Below are 24,097 nucleotides of genomic sequence, written 5' to 3'. Positions count from 1 at the left end.
AATCTTCGTGGCCTTAAAGACTTTCATCTCTATTTCAAAACCTTTGGAACCAACGCTTAACTGTATGTTCAGTGACAGATCCATGGCCGAATGTCAGATTGATGTTCCATGTAGTTTTGTTAGCTTTTCATCCAAGTTGTAGATTGTAGTGGAAAATCAAACGAAAGTCCTTCTTGTCTATTTTGCCTTGGGGGTTGCAAAACTTGCTCTGAGTAGAGTTGAAACAGCAGACAATTAAGATACCTTGTAAGTAATAAACGTTGGATTAAACCAACCAGCCAACCAACGATAAGTTACTCAATATTCAGCTTCTAAATATCATCGTGAGAATTCCAACATTTATTTCCAGACAAACTAATACCTTGATGTCTAATTTTACACTCACTATCTGGAAAGTATCTTGGGTAGATGTTACCATTTTTTTCATTCAGAAGGGATTGGAAGGGTTTGCTGGCTCTACCAAATCTGTCTGAAAATTAAAATCTTGAGACATTCTGGTTGAAACTTCAAACCAGAACACACCAAACTCCACTTGAAATTTAAGACTTTTGAGAATTTATTTGTATATATATATCACTCTAAAACCGTTTGCCGTGGCTCTTTGTACTGTGTCTGATGTGGTGGCAAAGACCACAAGGCAGATCTATGTAGGAAGGAGCCTCACTGCATCAATTGTGATGGATGCACCCTTTCTTTTCCCATACTTGTCCCATGTGGATCAAGGAAAAAAGAAGTACAGTGCTTGAGGACTGTTAACAGCATGGAAATTTTTGTCTTCCTTTCTAACAGTAGCATGCACTGTTGCCCTCCACATTGTTACTCTACCACATTGGTGGGTTCGCATACCCACTTTCCATGCCTCTTTGAAGAGTTTTCCCCTTCTGTCTTCAGAGTTTGTTGCCCTATTTGAAAAAGGGAGTTGACAGGTCACATCAACACCTGTCTCTGTCCCTACCTCTGTTTCTGGTGGCTGCTTTGGTTCCTCTCCATCGAGCTCATGGTAAAAACCCGTTATATGGTCATGCCAACATAACATGGAACTAGACTTATCATCTTGTGACAGTGATCTGCCCACTCAATCTTGGGCAGAATCCTTGGAGGTCAACAGACTTCTGTCTTCTAAAGAGAAGTGATGTGGTCCCAAACCAAAGAGCTCCCTGCCTTCATCTCCCACGAAGCAGCTGAGTCACCTGAAGGGGGTAGGTACTCCAGACTGGAAGAACTGCTTGCTTTTGCCAAACATCTCTCAAACCATCTCCCTATAGCTGTGCCTTGGTTTGTCAGGACTTGGTAGTAATGCACAGACTCCCCTTCATAGTTTTTGTGTTCACTGCCAAGTTGTATACCATCTCTCTTGCCATGAATGTATTGTTTACACAGATTCTATTGACTGTCTACAGGCTCTGGAATTGCTTCACGTGACTTCTCACCCTGTTCTTCTCGACATTTTTAACTACCTGGCCCAGTTTTCTTTGTCATCTGTTCGTATCAGGTTTCACTGGATACCGGGCTATATTGGGATAACGAGCTCACCAACACCGCAGCTAAGTATGTCTGCTCTGGTGACATTACGGTAGGGTCTGTTTCATATATGAAGTATGCGCCTGTGATCAAGGCACGACTTCGTCCCAATCGGCAGTCGACTTGAAGTGAAGAACATTCCAACAAGTTTTCTCAGATCAAACCTACTATTGCTCTTCGAACATCTAGTTTCCACAAGGATCGTAAAGAGGAAGTTGTTCTGGCAAAACTCTGTGTTGATCATAGCCTTTTAACCTCACTTTTTTATTTGATCTGGCACTGATACATTGCTATGTGACCTTAGTAACTCTCACGCCATAATAGCCCACATTTTACTATCGTGCTGTCATTATCATCATGGTAGTGGTGGTATCATTTTAGACATGTTTACACTCATAATTTATCATTTACTTTGGACGGTGTCATTGGTGACAGTGACACTGTCTATCTTGACTACATTTTCAGCTTTTGTTTTTTTATGGACCATTGGCCTTTTTAATTGTGTTTAGGTTTTGCTTTTTTCTGGACATTTTACAACACCAAACGAAAAAGAAACAAAACAAAAATTCCATATTTTAGCGCATACCATTTTACCTTGTGTATGTTTAACTATTGTATGTTTGTTGCTATTTTTCCTTTTTTTACATTGTTAACGTTTTCAGTGGATTTGTTTTACTTTCAGAAAGAAATGTTTGTTTGTTTGAAGTTAAACACGTAACTGCACAATGGGGGTTACTTGTTCTCTGCCAACCACAAGTATCAAAATTCAGTTTCTAGCATTTTAAATCCAGAGACATACAGCTGTGCTAGTGGAGAGCTAAAAAGAAATGAAACATATCCATTTATAAATATATATATACAAAGTTTTACCAACTGATGCAGATAGCCATGTCCCTTTGAGCCTTTAAACTCCAAAACCATCAACCAATCATTTATTGATTGTTTTGTTTGTTTTAGAAGTCCATTAGTCCATTCTCAAGAGCATGACACTCCTTTTATTTAAATAAAGTAGAGAACAATGTTTCGACCTTTTTTAGGTCATTTTCAGGTTAACAAAGTTTTGTCCTAAGAAGGTTGAAACATTGTTCTCTACTTTAATAAGTGTTTTAATACCCATACTAACCGTCTTGAGATAAATTTTTTACTTCAATTGGGTTTCTTGTCATCAAGAAGTATGACACACTTCTATTGATTTTGTTTGCTCCAGAAGTCCCTTTTCAAGAATATCACATTTATTTATTTATTTACTGTTTTGTTTGTTTTAGAAATCCATTCTCAAAACTATTGTATTCCTTTACTGATTGTTTTGTGTGTTTAAAAAAACTGTTCTAGAAACTAGATTCTGATACAGTGAAGATGTAAGTATTTCGGAGCGACACCAAATTAAAATGTTACAGAAAGCAGAACCTCAGATTTATGGGTTAGAGCATGACAATCCATATAATATTCTTAGCTTCTCTACATAAACTTTAAGTGGGTTTAGTTTCTTCAAATAAACTGTTCCACACAAGGTATTAACTAACCAGGTGAAAAATATTTTAAAATAGTTTTGAAAGATTGTGTATGTTTGTCACTGAAAATAGTTCATTTATTGTGCAGTGCAACTGATTTTTCCCAGCTAATCAAGTCGTACACGCGAAAGAATAGCCTACACAAATACAATATTCAGGTGCCCCGACGGTCTGTACTTTCAAAACATTTTATGAAATGTAATATATAATATTTATGTATTTTTATCACTAAGAGTATTGGCTAGCATTTGTATGTATTTTAGTTTATTTGTACACTTATTATACACACTCACACGAGATATGCATTGCTTATTTAAAAAACAAATATTTGAAAGGATACTTCTTTCTAATTATTTTTTATGCTCTGTTTTAGACGCTTGAAAATATTACAGACAACAACGAATGCTTCTTAAACATTTCGCTTGATATATTGTTCAAATTTACGTAAATTCTTCAATCGAGAACCAGGGAGGGGACTAAACTTCATTCTATTGGACTGGAGTTCGAGCTCAGTATGTTTGTTTGTTTGTTGAATTTCGCACAAAGCAACTCGAGAGCTATCTGCGCTAGCCATCTCTGATTTAGCAGTGTAAGACCAGAGGGAAGATAGCTAGTCATCATCACCCACCGCCAACTCTTGGGTTACTCTTTTACCAACGAATAGCGGGATTGACCGTTACATTATAACGCCTCCACGGCTGAAAGGGCGAGCATGTTTGGTGTGACCGGGATTCGAACCCGCGACCCTCAGATTACGAGTCAAACACCTTAACCCGCCTGGCCACAGCTGAATATGTGTTGTTGCCAGAAACCTTTCACTTTCAGCTGTGGGTACATTGTAAGTGTTATAGTCAACCTCAATACTTAATTAAAAGTATTTTCTTCAGGTTGCGGGTGTTTACAAATAGTTGCGTTTCATTTGATCCACAGTTATTTATTGAAGTAGGTGTAAATCACCGGTTTTTTAGTCAAACAAAGTGCCGTCCAGATGAACAAACGGTTTTATATTTAAATCATTCTGTTGTAAATTATTGTACTTTGTTCCAATCCAACAGCAAAGTAACATCTACTTTTGTTTTAAGGATAAGTTGAAAAGTAGTTTAAAATTGTTAGTGGAATTTGGTGTTTAATAGGAGGAACTAAATTAGTCATAAAGACAAGCACCAGATGGAGGGCCCCCCGCTAGTACAGTGGTAAGTCTACGGATTTACAACGCTAAAATCAGGGGTTTGATTCCCCTCGGTGGGCTCAGCAGATAGCTCGCCGTGGCTTTGCTGAAAGAAAACACACACACCAGATGGAGGGGTTATAATAGGTGTGCTTGTGCCACCACATTTCCTCACTTTGTGTGGTCAAATAAACCCTTAGTCCACTACCACACCTCTGATAAAGATGTTGACATTTCGTTAATAAGTTGAAGAGTGTTAATAAAGCACGGAACATATTTTCTAGGGTTTTATTTGACATCACTTATTGGAGAGATCAGTTCATGTGTTTGTATTCCAGGTATAAGCTTAATTACAGAGACACAAAAAGGTCCTTTATTTTTACTTTAACTATCTCAGTGGCACAAAATCAGTAGGGCATACTGCAAAACATACGTGGTCTCTGTAGTTTGTTTTATATTGACAAAGATCCGTGGGTGGCTAACGATTAAATTCAACGTTTGTTTGGTATGTTTTGGGTTTCGCGCAAAGCTACTCGAGGGCTATATGTCCTAGCCGTCACTAATTTACCAGTGTAAGACTACAGAGAAGGCAGCTAGTCACCAACACCCACCGTCAACTCTTGGACTACTCTTTTACCAACGAATAGTGAGATTGACCGTTACGTTATAACGCTACCACGGCTGAAAGGGCGAGCATGTTTGATGTGACGGGGATACGAACCCGCGCCCCTCAGATTACGAGTCGAGTGCCTTATCCACTTGGCCATGCCGGGCCTCAGCGTTTTATTCTTTTAAGAACTATTTCCTTGAACTTTCTGTCAGAATTTTTACAATTTTTTAAATAATTACCTCATAGTTTAAGAGGATTTTCTGAAGCAATGTGCTACTATGAGGTATTTTGTTGTTTATAATGCTTCAAGAAGAGAGAAGTATATGCTTGGAAATATTGAACAATAATTAACTAGTGCATTGGAATGCACTGATTACATTTGACTATGAAAGAAAAGTAAGTTAAGGACACACTAGAGAAGAGGTGTTTGAACCAACACTAACATCTCAGAGAAAAGGGTCATGAGAATATTTATACAAACAGTGTTACAGATTGGACGTGAGAACGACATAAATAGACTGTTGTATAACAGAGAAAGATACGAGATATGTTTATATTATCTTGGAAAAAACTTCCAAATAAAGGATTAGTCGGATCCTTTGAAGTAGAATTGATATCTAGAAGACGAGGATAAATGCATGTAAAGAAGCAGCTGTGTTATCTTCTATTACAGCCAATCATGAAGTTTTGGTTGTGAAAAATCGTCCAGCTAAGTGACAGATGTACTTTCAGGTGGACATGTAAATTATTTTGGAGAGTCATAGAAAGGATACTAAAGATGAAAAACCCTGTTTTTGGCCAAAATTCAGTGTGTGTGAAGTCGAAAATTGAGTTTTGTTCTGACAGTCTCATGAGAGAAGTTGTCAACTTAAGATATGATGTATAGAACAGTCATGCCAGTGTCTCCCCTGCAAGACCCAGATAATACATCTTGCTCAAGCTTCATGTAAGTAATCAATACTATCTCTTTTGAATCAAATAACGTAAACATATAGTATTAACAAGAGCTCAAGAGGTCATCCCAAAAGTAGTGTCCGAAAATTTAGTACACAAAAATGCATCACCATTTCTCTCTTTGCAAAAGGTTTCAGTGACTAAAATATGTAGTAGGACGTGTATAAAATGTCTAGACAAATAAAATAAATTAACCCAGCTGCACTTTTTCAGATCATTAATCGAATAAATCCTTACGAAGATGGATGTGTCTGAGCAGTATATTAGGCATATAATGCTTTATGGGTTTGAAAAAGGCAATAGTGCAGCAGAAACTACACGAACCATTCAAGATGTTTATAGTGCGGAGTTTCTCAATGAAAGAATGTGTCGGAGGCAGTTTCAGAAGTTCAAATCAGGTGACTACAGCTTAAGTGATGTTCAGGTCGTCCTGTTGAGTTTAATGATGACTTGCTGCTGGCTACACTTGATGAAGATTGTGCTGTAACAGTTGAAGAACTAACACAAAAGCTTAATTCAACCGATTTAACAGTTCGCCGTCATCTGCAACAGCTTGGAAACATGTCGAAACATGGAAAAATGGGTCCCTCATGATTTAACAGAAGCCAACCTTAGAGCAAGAGTAGGCATTTGCACTTCTCTGTACTCTCGTGAACGTAACTCACCTTTTTTTGGACAAGTTAGTGACTGGAGATGAAAAATGGATATTTTATGAAAATGTTAAGCACCACAGACAGGTAAACTGGCTAAAGTACAGTCTAAAATGGGCCTCCACCCTAGGAAAGTCTTGTTAAGTGTTTGGTGGTATATTGTTGGTGTGATCCACCTCGAGTTGCTGCCACTCAATCTCATGATTACATCAGACTTCTATTGTCAACGGGTAGAGCCCTTGAATGTTGCACTGAAAGAAAAGAGGCCTGCTTTGATCAGTCGTAAAGGTGTTGTATTACACTAGGATAATGCACAGCCCTATACAGCAAGGATCACATCTGCAAAGATTGAAGAGTTACAGTGTGAAAAACTTCCACATCCTCCTTATTCTTCAGACCTTGCCCCATCTGATTATCAACTATTCTGAAGTTTGCAGAACTATCATGATGGAAAAGAGCTTGGAACACATGAAGATGGGAAACCAACTCTTTGCGTTCTTTTACTCCAAACCCCAATAAGTGTATAGAAGTAGCATGCAGAAGCTTGTTAATCGTTGACAGGAAGTAATTAATAATAATGTAATATGCATTATTGATTAAATAACATTAAAAAACGTTTGAAATCCTTTTTTTGAACCTAAAATCGGACATTACTTAAGGGATGACCTGATACATTGAGTCAAGATTGATAATATTCGAATAGGGCGTTATGAAAATGAGTGTTTGTGTGTTTTTCTTATAACAAAGCCACATCAGGTTATTTGCTGAGCCCACCGAGGGGAATCGAACCCCTAATTTTAGTGTTGTAAATCTATAGACTTATCGCTGTACTAGCGGGGGACAATAACTAAATCATTTTTATTTCACTGTTCTATCTCTCTTTTTGTTTTGTTTTCCTCTGAACGTACTCCAAAACTTCGAGAATTCAACTTTTAAAGTTTGTGTTTAATTTCGCGCAAAGCTACACGAGGGGAATCACTGCTAGCTGTCCCCCATTTAGTAGTTATGAAAGTGAATAAGAGATTTAAAAACTTGTAAGTTTAATCACACATGGTTATATTATACTACACACACACACACACACACACACACACATAGTACAGTGATATGTCTGTAGATATGAAACTCTAGAAACCGAGTTTCAATAGCTGTGGTTGGCAGAGAACAGATAACAAGCAACTTGTTGTATTAAATATTGAAGTGTATCCTGAATCTCAGTATCAGAGCCAATTCTTAATTCTAACCATAAACCTTCTGTAATTAGTGATTGTGTGATCCACTCGCAACTGCACATCTCAATTTAATATACCAGTTTTGGAGAAACTGGCAGTAAAGTCGAAACTCCAACGATCAGCTCACACTGTCACTCGGTAAATCTTTTCTTTACTCGGTTATTCAATCATTACTTCTTTGTCATTAGGAATTAGATAAAAATGCTTTCTATCTTGCATGCGTTCAAAAGAAGCGATTTATTTTTTTTCTATAGGAGTAGCTTTAACGTTCCACTGATCCGCGAATTCTGAATTAAAAACTAGGCTTAATAGGTATCTTGTTGTCCGCTAGGAGTTTAAATGCCCTCTATTTGTGGATTTGTTGCACTTGTATCCATAAATAGAGGACAATTTAAACACTTTGTTAAGGCCAATAATATACAGGAATTTATAATAAGAGAGCCTGTAATTACAATGTTCAAACCTGAGTTACGTGAGTAAAACACTACTGCCCATTTGTTACTGAACTTATGAAAATTAACTTAAACTAGAATCACTTTGCACGCCTTACTAATCTCTCGTTTATGGAGATTAAAACTCAAAGACATTAAAGCATTGGAAAATAATTAAGTGGGTTTGCTGTCTATAGGACACGCTGTAAACTACTATAACCTCACAGTACCGTATGTTCCATTTCCTACTTGAAACGCTCCAAAAGTCCTTCGGTTTATTCATCCATGTCTGTAAAGATAGGTAGGCTTAACGTATACATGTATTATTTGAAGGAAAACGAGTTCTCTGCCCCTGAAGCTTTGCGTAAAACAGGCAGTGTTTTAGTTTATTACAAACACCACTGAGCATCTCTTACGTTTGGTGTAAATTAGGTTCCCTGAATTATACGTAAAAGATCGGAACTTCGTATATAGAGAGGAAATGGAGACACTATTACACGTAACTATCTTTACTCAGGTATGTGTTTCTAGTGAGAACTAACATAAGTAGTTTATTGAAACAATCTTTCAATACAAATCTCATGTTAATTAACTAAAGAAAACTGAAGACGTTCCTTCTATACACTTACTGTGTTATAGAACTAACTAAAACTCCATTAAAACATTATTACACATTTGTTGTGTTACAGAAATAATTAAAACTATGAAAGTAGTCATTGTACACTCTTCTATCTTATTCTATTTATTTTCCAACTCTCTTGGTTGAGTAATATTATGTGCAGAAGGTAAAGTTAGAAGCCCTCTATTAGCTGTGCATTCTCACAGATAATAGATATAAGTACTGTTTTTCTTATATGTTATAAACAGATAAAGCATCAAAAGAAATCATTTATATGCTAATGACGTCTTGACTGATAATAACTTGAAGATGACCTAGGAAGGTCGAAATGTTGTTCACTGCTTAGCAATAAAAATGTTAAAACCCACACCAGCCGTTCTGAGATATATTCTTATTTCTCGTCATCAAGAGTAGCATTTCAGTAATTTACAATCTGTAAATAAAGTTAGCCAAACGGTCGTTGTTTCCTCGGAATTATCTCGTTTGTCCTACTTCTTGTGAATGTCCCATTTTATTTTATTTTCAAATTTGTTAAATTATATCTATTAACTGATATGTAAAACAACATAAAATTATCCGAGTAATATCTACCTGCACGAGTTTCTTTGGTTTTAGTTTGTTTTGAATTTCGTGCAAAGCTACACGAGGGCTATTTAACAGAGAAAGACTAGAGGGAAGGCAGTTAGTCATCACCATCCACCGCCAACTTTTAGGCTACTCTTTTAACAACGAATAGTGGGATTGATCGTCACATTATAATGCTCCCACGGCTGAAAGGACGAGCATGTTTGGTGTGACGAGGATTTGAACCCGCAACTCTCGGATTACGAGTTGAGTGACTTAACTACCTGGCCATTCCGGGTCTGAGTTTCTTTGATTGGTCATCTATTCTTGTCAATTCGAAACATCTTGGTGCTCTTATAAGAAATGAAACAGTTGTTGTTTTGATTAATTTTATAGCCATGAGAGCTCGAATGTCTCACTTACTGTCATTTTTATCACACTTTTATTTATTTAACCAGAGGGATCATTAGCCTGATTTTTGCTAATTTATATTTTGTAATGCCTAACTCGAATTATTACAATTTGACCACATTGTAAATCAAAATAACTGCAATCTTATAAATATTAAAAGAGAATTGTCTCCCAGTGATACAACGGTCTGTCTGCGGATTCAGAAAGCGAGTTTTGTTACCTCTGGTGAGAAGAGCACAGATAACCCCTTTTGTAGCTTTGTACTTAACTACAAACAAACAATAAAACAAAATTATAAATCTGAAGTTATGTTAATCAGTTTCAAATGCATCATTAGAGTATTTCCTCAACACGGTCTAAGGACTTTATTTTTCATACTGACGGAAAAAAATGGTTTGTTTGTTTGTTTGTGAATTTCGCACAAAGGCACTCAAAGGCTATCTGTGCTTGCCGTCCCTAATTTAGCAGTGTAAGACTAGAGGGAATGGCAATCACTGTCTCTGACTTTGAACTACTAACCAGTGGGAACGCAGCCAGACAGCACTACTAACCCTTACTCATTTTTACAAAGCACCCGCAATTTAAAATGAGAGAAGTCATTTTTAGTATTGCATGAATTCAAACGCCACTTCTCAGCTGTGAAATTCAGAGCTCTACCACAGGACCGCTTGTAATGTTAATTAAACACCAATGATTATCCAAGAACATGTTAAACAGTCTTCCCGGTAATAATTTCGACCCAAACGGACAACCCGGCATGCCTAGGTGGTTAAGGCACTCGACTCGTAATCCAAGGGTCGCGGGTTCGAATCCCTATTACACCAAACATGCTCGCCCTTTCAGTTGTAGGAGCGTTATATAGTGACAGTCATTCTCACTATTTGTTGGTAAAAGAGTAACCCAAGAGTTGGCGGTGGGTGGTGATGACTAGCTGCCTTCCCTCTAGTCTTACACTGCTAAATTAGGGACAGCTAGCGCAGACAGTCCTGGTGTAGCTTTGCGCGAAATTTAAAACAAACTAAACCCAAACAGTTGTATAACTAAATCATTTTTATCTCATCTGTTCTCTCTCTTTAATTTTTTTTTCCTCTGAACGTACTCTATACCTTCGGGAATTTAACTTCTAAGATTTGTGGTTTTTACTTGTTTTTAATTTCGCACAAAGCTACACGAGGGGAATCTGTACTGGCCGATCCCCATTTAGCAGTGATAACCCACCCACCGCCACCTCCTTTACCAACGAATAATTAGATTGAGTGTCACTTAATATCGCCTCCGTGGCTAAAAAGGCAAGTACTTCGAACCCAAGACCCGCAGATCGCGAGTTGAATGCTCTTACCACCAGACCACAGCAAACTTAACTTGCAAGAAACTTACTTGGAGCAGAAATGTTAGCAACCTTCTGTGCTTATCACCATTTAAACATATCTGTTGGAAGAGAAATGTTAACAACCTTCTGTGCTTATCACCATTTAAACATATCTGTTGGAAGTACCTGGTGGGACAACGGTATTTGTACGGACGTATAACGTTAAAATCCCAGGTTCGATTCCCCACGGTAAAACAGCAGATAACTTATTCTGGCTCTTCTCAAAAAGAAACAAACAAACAATATAGGACATATAAATAACGTGAATACCGAGTACTGAGAAGGGATTTAACAACTGTTTCACTAGAGTTGTACGTGGTTGTACATCTTTATGGTATGTATATATAAACAACTATACATCTTCAAGAGATATGTATGTAGACAACTTCACATCTTAATGATGTGTATATGTGGACGTTTTTATGTCTTCGTAAGATATGTACGGGGATTTATTTATAAGATTTTGTAAGATATTATAAGAACTTGAAATAAATATATATTTATGTATGTAACACAAGGCAATAGAAAACATGAAAACTCTTACTTACAAGTAAAATGTGTAAGAAAAAGTAACCACCTGGCTCTCGACTCGTAATCTGAGGGTCGGGGTTCGAATCTCTATCACACCAAACATGCTCGCCCTTTCAGCCGGGTGGTGTTATAATGTAACGGCCAATTCTATTATTCGTTGGTAAAAGAGTAGCCCGAAAGTTGACGGTGGGTGGTGATGACTAGTTGCCTTTCCTATATTTTTACATTGTTAAATTAGGGACGGCTATCGCAGATAGCCCTCGTGTAGTTTTGCGCGAAATTCAAGAACAAACAAACACTTATTTTCTGATCAACAACGTATGTTACAAACATACACATAAAAGAAAAGGTGAGATATTTCAGTTGGAAAACTAATAAAGTTGACGCAATTATCGTATGAACCTGTGAACCTGACGACGTCCAGTAGCCCAGCCGTTTCTAAATCTATAATTTACGGTCTATAAACGTGATACGAATTACTTTTTAACCCAGGTTTAGTGACTCAACCACGAATCGTGAGTTCTTCTTTTAAAAATAAAATGTGTTTTATCCAAACCCGCCTCGCAGTCTCTGTCCTACGAAAAACTGTGGAACGAGCGAAGATGGTTCACTATTTAGCTTTGCACTTTAACAACAAAAATGAAAACCTGTCTGGAATAAAATGTATCGTAAAGTTTACGTAATCGGTCAATATGGTCTACCACGAAGTAAAAAAACCGGCACATAACAGTCCTGTTTTATAAGAGCGAAATACAAAGTTATATACAAAACTAAAATTCTATGCGATAGACAGAAAAGAAGGACCCGGCACTTTCAGGTGGTCAGGGCACTCGACTCGTAAGCTGAGGGTCGGGGGTTCGAATCCCCGTCACACAAACATGCTCACTCTTTCAGTCGTTGGAGCGTTACAATGTAACGATCAATCCCACTATTCTTTGGTAAAAAAGTAGCCCAATAGTTGGCAGTGGGTGGTGATGGCTAGCTGCCTTCCCTCTAGTCTTGCATTGCTAAATTATGGACGGCTAGCGGAGATGGCCTTCGTGTTGCTTTGTGCGAAATTTTAAAAAAATATATAAAAAACAAATCCTTCACTTATACAATTAAAATAATGCAAATCTTCTTTCTTGAAAATTTCATTTTTTTATATTTTTAAGTTAAATTATAATTGTCTTATTATTGTTATGATGTGACAACGATATGTGTTGAAGTAATTAGCGTCTCCTGTAAGAGGTTCATATTTTCTAGTAGAGCAAACTGAAAAGCGCCATCTTCTGGTACACATTTGCTTGAGGTTTTGGAAGGCTGGTACGGAACAAATCTGTTTTTGTTTGTTGTTTTGTTAGTTCAACGTGTCTTTGCATTGAAACAATTTGCTGTGTTCACCGCTGAGATAGACACTGGATTTTAGGGTTGTGGGCCCGTAAATTTACCAAACTCTTACTGGAAAACTTCATAGGAATTAGAAAATTCTTTACACATCATTAACTGAAAATAAATGCTACAGAACTGACGCTTTTGCAGGAAATGGTTAACCACTCAAGTAGAAAATCCATTGGCTAGGGTCGAACGCTACCTGGATGTACAAATACCAATAAAACTAATGACCTGTGCAATGCAAGAGTAACGGACGTAGCAACTTGGGGAGTAACTACTTTACGAAACTGGAACGAGAGTTTTCCAGTAGTTCATATTCGTTAGAGCCACGATTTTCTTCTTTTTAGTTGTTTTTTTTTTTAATTTCGCGCAAAGCTACACGGGGGCTATCTCCGAGCCACAGGGTGAAATGAAGATTTTTCCGTCGCTGCGATCGGAGCCCGTGTTACCCCTGACCACGCTCCGACGACGTTCTATGCCCTCAACCTAGTAATTTGGCTTGTCTCTCTGTCCATTACAATATCACACTGCCTATTTTAAATCTGTCTGTATCAGTAGATAATTTAGACTTTTTAGTGTAGCTTAGTGGCATAAACTATTGCTGATACGGGGTACTAAAAGAGATAAAGGATAGACTTTGTGATGGGGCAGAAAAGGGTAAAAACATACGCTTAGTGGTATGTATAGACAAGTTTGTTTTTGTTTTGTTTTTTTAATTTCGCGCAAAGCTACTCGAGGGCTATCTGCGCTAGCCGTCCCTAATTTAGCACTGTAAGACTAGAAGGAAGGCAGCTAGTCATCACCACCAACCGCCAACTCTTGGGCTACTCTTTTACCAGCGAATAGTGGGATTGACCGTAACATTATAACGCCTCCACGGCTGAAAGGGCGAGCATGTTTGGTGCGACCGGGATTCGAACCCGCGACCCTCGGATTATAGTCGAACGCCTTAACACGCTTGGCCATGCCGGGCGCATGTATAAACAAACATTACTTTAGTTGCTATTGAACATTTAAGTTCATGGCGAAGCTATTTAGACTGTCTACTGCTATCCTGTTTTTAAAACACTGAACAAGAGGAAACCAGGCAGTTAGCAACACCCTACCTCGATAAGGGACTGATTGGTTGTTACTTTTACAACGCACCTACAACTCAAGGAAAGAGAAATATTTTGGTATACCGCACGGATTCGAAATCAGCTTGGCAACTTTAAAGTTCAAAGCTCTATCATGGGACAACCCTCGCCTCTACTCTTAAGTAAAGAAGGATCACCTCTATTAAATACGTTGTGGCCATTTGGAGATTTGTTTGATTGTTTGGTTTGTTTTGAATTTCGCGCAAAGCTACACATAGTCTATCTGCGCTAGCCGTTTCTAATTTAGCAGTGTAAGACTAGAGGGAAGGCAGCTAGTCATCACCACCCACCGCCAAGTCTTGGGTTACTATTTTACCAACGAATAGTAGGATTGACCGTCACATAATAATTCCCCCACGGGTGAAAGGACGATCATGTTTGGAGTGATAGGCATTTGAACCCGCGACCCTCGGATTACGAGTCGAGTGCCTTAACCAGCTATTTGGAAATATTATTGGATGTTCCTGGTCTCGACAATATTTTATAGATTCTTACATTTATGGTAAAAACTGCAAAGACCGAGATTATAATTACTGCTTATTTATTTATAAATGGTTTTAATTCGTAGGGGGCGGTTTAGACGCACACGTGCAATCTTATTGTGGCCAGCTTATCATTCAATCCACTTTCGGCAAACACAAGCCATGTTTTAGGGAGCATAATTTGTAAACGATGCATAGCTGATGACAATGGATCGCAGCGGCGATTGAGTTCCAGTGGTTGTGTTGGAAAATGAATGTAATTATTGTCGCCCCATTTGAACTGTTTCCGAACAATACCATTGTCATTCTCTCGTATGACTTTATCTCTGCATTTTGTTTGTTGGTTTGTTTGATTTTTATTATCAATGTTTCATATCTTCCTCAGAATGAGATTCTAAACTATTAATTAAGGCATTTTTCAAATTTAGTAACAAGGAATTAAACACACTTAATAAATGATCATTTAACAATAAAAACAAGATATAGAGAATGTTTCTTTGTTGCTAACCAACTCTAGCCGTTCCTATCTTAGCAATGATAGGTTAAAAGGAAGGAGATAACCAACAGATCCCACACACAAATCTTGGGATATTCTCTTCAAATGAATTCTCGGAGGTCGTCACTTTATAATGTCAATAATTTATTTAAACTGCATTACAAAATTAGTATAAGAAACCCTGATAGTTTAAACCCCAGGTTTGTAAACAACACATTCCGTTGCCCCAACCATACCCAAAACGTGACGTCGAGTACAACGCTGACGTGGAACGATTATTAATATACCTTTAAACTCAACAGGTGGCTTCACCTTTAAATTCGACAGGTGGATCTTTTCTCGCGTGATAAAAAAATATTTTGATACCAAACAAACACGTGTGAAATGAGAAGTAAAAAAATATTAGAAATAGCTTTTGTTTGTTTGTCTTTTACAGTTAATTATACACAGGGTACAACTTGATCTAGTATTGGACCCGAACCAGCAACACATAAGGTCAATTTCTCAACTCAGATCTAACCTTCAGAAGGCTGAAAATCCGAAAAACTCATCATGGGGCCTTATTAAGCCCTCGGACCTCCTCAGCCACGCGATACAGTCGCTGAAAGCTATATCATTTCTGAATGGACATTTTCTGCTCAATAACTTATTTTTTGACAGAATTAGCGGAAATGCTACCCATCTAGAAGCGATTAAAGAAGAAGAGATACGTGATGACCATCCAATGACTGAAAAGACGTATGGCTACAAAATTAAGATATACACTAAGCCGTCCAGTGATGGTAAGATATGTTTTACCTAAATACTGTCTTCAATGACCCACTGTATTTTTCCCAAACAGAGATGAATTCTGGGACGAAAGGAGGGGGTCTTCAAACTGTTTAATGTTTATGTCCTTTAGGAAACTGTTTCAAAAAGTAAGAATATAAGTTAAACCAGAAACTGGCCTTACCACATTTAGTACGTAAATATAAACAACAAACCCATAATCTAGCCTTACCACCATTTAGCACGTAAATGTAAACAAGAAACCCATAATCTAGCCTTACCACCATTTAGTACGTAAATGTAAACAAGAAACCCATAATCTAGCCTTACCACCATTTAGTACGTGAATGTGAACAACAACCCCATGATCTAGCCTTACTACCATTTAGTATGTAAACGTAAACAACAACCCCATGATCTAGCCTTACTACCATTTAGTATGTAAACGTAAACAACAAATCCATAATCTAGCCTTACTACCATTTAGTATGTAAATGTAAACAACAAATCCATAATCTAGCCTTACTACCATTTAGTATGTAAATGTAAACAACAAATCCATAATCTAGCCTTACTACCATTTAGTATGTAAATGTAAACAACAAATCCATAATCTAGCCTTACTACCATTTAGTATGTAAATGTAAACAACAAATCCATAATCTAGCCTTACTACCATTTAGTATGTAAATGTAAACAACAAATCCATAATCTAGCCTTACTACCATTTAGTACGTAAATGTAAACAAGAAACTGACCTCACCATTTAATAAATAAACATGATTTAGCAACACCAGTTAGAATTACAGTTTGAAAGACACCGACTCACGTCATATGATTTTACCCTAACTCACAGTTACATATGGCTTTTACTTCTACCAGAGAATAATCCTAACGTAACAAAACAATATTTGCTTGTCGAGAACAAGGAAAGTCACGGACCTGGAGTTCAAGATGGGCTTGATGCAAAAGAATTAGCTGTTGCCGCCGACTCGACGCGCCCTCAAACAGTTAAACCAACTCACTTGAAAAGGTAAGTCTTACTGATATATCAAACAGTTGTTTATTTTAATTTCACTACGAATCCATCACCATCGGCCTAAGTACCAGATAACAAGAGTATTGTAGAACCTTCCTGCATACTTTATATCACGGGAAAGAATCTGACATTGGTAGTGCGTTTGATCTGAATTACATTTACATGATCAGTTTGTCGATTTTGACTTTGAGATTCCCACTTAATACGTTTGTAACTAATGTACGCATCCTGTGTAATATGTTGATTAACTCCCCAGTGGCTCAGCGGTATGTCTGCGGACTTACAACGCTAGAAACCGGGTTTCGATACCCGTGGTGGGCAGAGCACAGATAGCCCATTGTGTAGCTTTGTGCTTAATTCAAAACAACAATATGTTGATTGTTCTGTTACTTCCTATAGCCCCCCTTCTTCCCCAGGTTTGCTAACCTAAAATGCTATAAAGCGTTTTTCAATACTCCTGGTGGGAACAATAATTATTACAGTAGTTTAAAGGATTTTGTTTGTTTGTTTGGGAATTTCGCACAAAGCTACTCGAGGGCTATCTGTGCTAGTCGTCCCTGATTTAGCAGTGTAAGACTAGAGGGAAGGCAGCTAGTCATCACCACCCACCGCCAACTCTTGGGCTACTCTTTTACCAACGAATAGTGGGATTGACCTTCACATTATACACCCACACGGCTGGGAGGGCGAGCATGTTTAGCCTTACGCGCTAGGCCATGCCTGGCCTCAGTTTAAAGGAAGTGTGAACCCCTTGAGATACATTATACAATGATGATTCTATAACTTGAGCATTCCTAGATTATTCTTGAAATATTATTGTTTTATGCTTTCTTTTTGCATTAGACTTTGTATTGTTATTTGACCAGGGGGCAGTTAGATAATTGGAACAGTATAAAACGCGAGCTGGCTCATGTTGTCGTTACTGATTTTTTGAGCCTGAAGTATCAAGTCAATATTTGATTGAGCTAGTTTGTCAGTCAATTAATTCAGAGCTATGATTACTCAGTTTGTTAATCAGTTCGTTAGTTCAGTGTTGTGAGTATTGGGTTTGTATTTCGACGAAGAAATAAAAATACGACAGAATTACCAAGTAACGAAACTGTGGTATTAGGGTTAACTTTAAATTTAGGTCTATCAGTAAACATAACCTAGTTTGAATTTTAAATCAAGGTAACTTTAGCAGAAAAGTTCAGAACTGAAAGTAAAACCGTTACGTGTTTTGATGTCCTTGTCATGTACGTAATTTTCTACCGAAACATGTAGAAAAATGTTAATTCTAGTCATCAGCCAAATAATGTTTCAATGCGCTGATCTCACTCTTAATATTAACTTTTAACACTTGTAATCGAAGAAATAAAACGCTTTTGTTGTCGATAAGAGAAATGGACTCATATTGCTCTTTTCTTTTTTTTTTTTTACTAAATACTTCCAAATAATCTCAAAATCTTTGTTTTCTACTCGGATTTACTTAAATTTAACGACGGATCAATATTTTCGATGAACGTTTTGAAAATCTTATTCCTCACATTTGTCGGCTTCATCAACCTAGTTCAGATAGCTTGTAATTTACAACAAAAAGGCCTATATCAAACACTAAATTCCGAATGCATGTTCTGCACTCAGCATTACTAATAAATGCGATTTAGATCCATAAGACAAAAGAAATTTAAAGAAAAAAGTATTAAGATATTCTCTCTTCATCTTTATGTTACACTTTTTAAAGAGTTTGTTTCGCACCATCTGGTCTATACCGTATTACGTATATATTAATGTGTGTTTGTTACAAGACAATCCAATACTTAACGGTTAAATAAAAGTGACGTTTTTAAACTGTAGGGTTGCAGTAGTGAAACCTCACACTTACCGTGATGACGACCTGACCAACCTGAACACTTTTCAGCACTCTGGAGCTTCTCGGAAAAATCATGGAGGTCACCGACATGACGTCAGAGGTCATAATAACACTGGACTTGCAGAAGAAGGTTACCGCGTAAGAGCCGAGATCGAATATTACGAAAGAGGTACGTAGTTTCTTGATAACGAGAAACCCACTTGAAATAAAAATATATCTCAGAAAGGCTGGTGTGGGTATACACACACTACACCCGTACCGGCCGTTCTGAGATACAGGTACATACTTTGTCGCTGATTTCTATATGAGTTCTATAACATATGTTTATGCACCTCAGAACACACAGTGGATGCAGAAGAAGACAAGAATACGAAAGTTCACGACCGTAACAGAGGATTGTCGGAATATCAGAATCACGATGAACTCGACTCGTATGGGCGTCGATTCCATCACAGTGATCATGGTGGTCTTAAGCACGTGTCGAATGTCGGGAAAAGGCGCTTACCTACTGAAATATATAGCGGTGTAGTAGGAAATGCTAACAAAACTAAGACTTATTGGGAAGGATCTCATGGTCATCAGACTGGTCAGAAAGCTCAAGGTGAAGCAAAAGTGCATGACCGGAGGGGACACCAACAGAGCGAAAGGGATAAATCTTTTTTTGACAGAAATCAAACTAAGAGTAAAGAGAATCTGAAGGAAAGAGGGTATAAGATAATAACGGAAAGGGAGTTTTATCGCAAAAGTAAGTATATATATATATGTGTATGTGTATTCCACAGCCTCTGTGGTGTAAGTTACCTATTAACACGCAAAACAAAATTAACATTCTGACGTAACCACAACAACTGTAAGCTACCATTGACAAAATAATGAGGAATGGTTGTCATTCGAAAGAAAGACAACGAGTTAACCCGACGTTTAACCAAACTACACGCAGATTAAGCTTAGGTTAAAGGAGCAGTATAGTTCAGAAAACTAGTCCGAATATAATATTTTAATAATTTCAAACTTTTAGAAGAAAAACTTGAGACCACTAAGAGAACGTGAGGTTTTCGATATAGATGATAACATAAAAACACGTTTAATGATGACGGATGAGGGAATTCGTTTTTCTTAGTTAATCATCTTTATGTTGTAGGTACTCACCACGATAAAGGTATTGGTCGCCATGGCAGTGTTGTTAAGAACAGCGAGCAAGATGATGATCACTACAAGAAGGAGGAAGAACAGCAGGACAAGGGTTTTACCACAGTCAACAACGATCATGATACCTACGACTCGGTTTACGATGGTCACGCAGAGCATCTTGAAGGTCACAATCGTGACTACTCCAGTCAAGTGGTACCTTACAATCTTCGTACTCCAACCATTCATCCTGACCATCTGGCCCACAGTTCTTCAGAAAACAAAGTTCCTGCAGCTGAAAACCTACCTGGAAAGGTGGTTCCAATCATGAACAACAAGGACCATGCCCACAGCTCAACTAATAAGATCTATTCCAGTACTGGTGACAGCCATGGACCTTCAGTTACTGATTCTGTGGAACTTCGATTTGGACAAAGAATACCCGCCATTACTTCAACTTCTCCAAAGATTCATATTTTAACTGAGGAACAAATAAAACTACTGAAGAAGAAAAATCATTCTACTTCTTCATATCCCGTCTTAACACCACGTCCAAATAGATATGGATCTCTTATAAATATAACAAGTGCTCAGAAAATTTCTTCAACAGAAACTCACTTTCCTATATCACACCATTGGTTAGTTGAGCATTCTGTTGACAATGTACATTCGAAGGAACCTTACATGACAATTTTTGGGTTAAAAATTCCTGCAAATCCTATTCATAATGCTGCACAGGAACTGTTCCTTTCTACCTCAAAACCAGAGTCATCAGCTAGTCCAAACCATGATGACACTTATTCATTATCTCCATTAGAATTCAGTTATGATGACAATTATCCAATGTCTGTAACTAAATTAAACCTCGATAACAAACGTCAAGAGTTTCCCATTATACCAAAGTATGGTGAAAGGTACTGTAATTCATCAAACCAAAGTGAAGAAGATGGTCATTCAGAGACTCCAGGAATAAGTAATGAAAAAAAACATTTACAACATGCTCTAAACGATGACTATCCTGTCAAATATCCAGGTCTTTCAATAAATATAGATCGTGATAAACCAAATCCAAACTTTCCCACAAACACACATCTTGGTGACAGATATTTAAGTCCTTCGACGAGACCAGATCATGATGTGAACAACCTAAATATCTTAAAAAAGCCAGATTTTAATGACAAATATTCAAATTTTCCAGTAACAACAGACTACAATAAGGAATACCCAAATTTTTCAATAAGCCCAGATTACAATGATGAACATTCAGACTTTTCAGTAATACCAAATTACAATAAGAAACATCCAAACCCTTCAATAAGACCTGGTTACAATGACGGATATCCAAATTCTTCAATAAGACCAGAATACAATGATAATATTTTAAATTTTCAAACAACATTAGATTACAATGACGACTATTCAGAACCTCCAATTAGACCATATCACGATAAGAACCACCCAGTTTCGTCAGTTAAGCCAGGTTACAATGGCAAATATTCAAACTTTCCAATAACACCAAAATACAACAAAAAATATTCAGAACTTCCAATTAGAACAGAACATAAAGAATACTATCCGAACCTACTAATAAGACCACATTTTGATAATAAACATCTAGATTCCCCGATAAGACCAGATGATAATAAAAATTACTCAAACCCCCCAGTAAGACCACATAATAATTTCAAATATTCAAACCCTCTTATAAGGCCAGAATATGGTAGCAAATATTCAGAACCTCCAACAAGACTAGAACATGACAAAAGACATCTAAAGCTACTGATAAAACCAGATCTCGATACTGAAAAGCTAAGCCTTTCCATAAGACCAGATGATAATGTCAAATATCCAAATCCTTCATTAAAACTGAATCATGGTAACAGAAACCACGAATTAAATAATAAAGAACCAGTGCATGTTCTTGCTTTTAATGAGGCAAGAGAAGGATTCAACCTTAATCAAAGCATTAAAGAACCACAAACTAGTACAAGACTAGCGTACGAACCACCTCTTTGGCTTTATTATAGAAATCATATTCAATACAACTTTGCTGATAAGGATAGTTGGTATTCAGATACCAGACGTAAGCAGAATTTCTTTCCATCTGACAGCTCAATTTATGACGAGGTGGTGGCGTCACTGCATTCAAATACCGGGTCTCAAAACCACGGTGGCATGCTAAACTTTTAAAGAAAAACGATTATTCCCAGACGTCCAATCACTGTGAACAATACTGACTCGAGTTCGAATTTCTTTCCAGCTGCACTTAAATCATGCCCACTTTTCCATTCTTTTCACAAAATGGCCAACAAGATGTACAGTACGTTTCCGTCATCTACCTTACTACAACATACCGGTGATCGGGCACTCAGAGAAGTGGGAACAACCAGAAGCTGGGTACTCCAAATAAATCTAAGGAATCTGCTATTTATAGCATAAGTTTCTAACATTTATGTGTTTAAACTTTTCTTATGTCACTATTTACTAACCTAAACCATAAAATTACTCCCATACCTGAAGTAGGTTAAGTTATCAAAATGACTCAAAAACCCTTAAATATCATATATACTTTATCATTATAAGAGGCCTAACGGTGATAATTTCTTCTGCAGACCCAAGCTGTGCTGATGAATAGACAGAACTACAGTTCACAGCAAACGACACAGCCAATCGAAAATGCATTAGGCCTCAACGTCACAGATTATATTTTAATTTTTATCTTTGGTGAAAAGAAATGAAATATGTAACATTACCAGAAATTTCGCTGAGTGCTAATAAAATACGATACGCATTGGCGCTGAAAAGGTGAAGCCTTTCTGTCAGAACTAATGGTGGCTATAACTAAAGTACTTTGCGAAGAAGTTCTTAAGAAATGAAACTATTTTCAAAACGTTTTAATTTTTAATATGAAATATTGCATATATAACATAATATCAATGACCTTTAAGTTTACAAACGAAGCAGCTTATTGGTATTAAAATATTTAAGACAATATTAACTAATGATAAACTGTACCTCAATAAATTTGTTTTTGAGCTAATATATGAGTATTGATTGCCGTTAACGTCGAATGTTTGCAAGAAAAAACAACATGGTCACTAAGTTATGGTGTCGAGAGTGTCGTATTATATAAGCGCATGCGTATTCTTATTTTGTGAAGATTCCAAAGAAAGAAAGAATTGTACTCTAGACTTACGTAAAAAGATAGAATTATAACATGTGTTGTGATGATGACGATTCTAAACATTTGCTATTTTAACTTCAAGGTCAAAAACAGTCGGAAAAAAGAAATCTCATTACCAGTGAAGTAAGTGATTAACTTTATTAACAAGAAAATCCAATAACTTTGGTTTCGTAACTTCCCTATTCCGAGAGCTGATATTGTTGATGTTATAGGATTTAATACATTAGTTGTTTTTTTTTATTTTATGTAACTTCAGGGTTCGAGGGTACAGAAGTATTCAGTACGAAATAAACGACTTTCCAAATATTTGTTTATTTCATACTGAATTTTTGTTTCGGTTCACGCCTTCTTTAAGAGTTTAACATACATAATAGAATCACTGCATGAACTGAGTAATAAGAGTAACAGCTACTTCACTTTGGGTATAGGGCACTTCACAAAAACATAACAACGATAATGGTTTTTTATATTTTTCAAAATTTTATTATATCATTCTCGATAACATAAACTTTTTAGAAGAATAGAATAGCCAATGGACAGCATTCTAACAGTTCTTTAAATACGAACACACTTTCTAACAAGTTCACCGGACTCTCAGACAACGTTACATTAATAACGTCTTTACCAAACAAAGACGTAAACATTAAAACAGTGGCCTTCTATGAAAGGGATAAAAATACATCGATTTAATAAATATATGTTTCTGATGAGAATATATAAATCTATAAAACAGCACGTGGTCAAAGGTATTTTATCACAATTTTTTCCCAAAAATAAACAGTCTTCGACATGTAAATACATGTTTAATCTTAAAAGCTAACAAATACATCATCCCTTTGTTTCAACATTAACCATTTTGAAAATGAAAACGTGATTCTGTATAGGTCATAAATACATGATTTTCACTGCAGAAAACTTAGTGTTCGTTGAATCTATTCTAACTAAATAAACACGATTTTCTACACAAAGTTTGTTGAAAAGTAAAAGTCAAACTAACCCAAGGGATTATATAGATGACGTCACAGTGACAACCTTCCAAACTACTGCGCCAAATGAACACTTGGTAT

The 24,097-nt window shown here is 36.9% G+C and overlaps 1 protein-coding gene across 1 annotated transcript; it reads left to right on the top strand.

Annotated features, from left to right (window-relative positions):
* Window positions 1-1,132: 1,132 nt before the first annotated feature.
* Window positions 1,133-23,072, top strand: LOC143236395 (uncharacterized). The gene is made up of 7 exons (XM_076474660.1): window positions 1,133-1,199; window positions 1,381-1,573; window positions 15,720-15,841; window positions 16,629-16,860; window positions 18,703-18,887; window positions 19,056-19,463; window positions 19,860-23,072. The coding sequence occupies exons 1-7, from the start codon at window positions 1,133-1,135 to the stop codon at window positions 22,034-22,036; spliced, it is 3,384 nt and encodes a 1,127-aa protein (XP_076330775.1). The 3' UTR covers window positions 22,037-23,072.
* Window positions 23,073-24,097: the final 1,025 nt, after the last annotated feature.

The sequence above is a fragment of the Tachypleus tridentatus genome, chromosome 13 (assembly GCF_004210375.1).
Source record: "Tachypleus tridentatus isolate NWPU-2018 chromosome 13, ASM421037v1, whole genome shotgun sequence".
NCBI classification, from domain to species: domain Eukaryota; kingdom Metazoa; phylum Arthropoda; class Merostomata; order Xiphosura; family Limulidae; genus Tachypleus; species Tachypleus tridentatus.
This window is presented reverse-complemented; position numbering and strand designations above follow the sequence as displayed.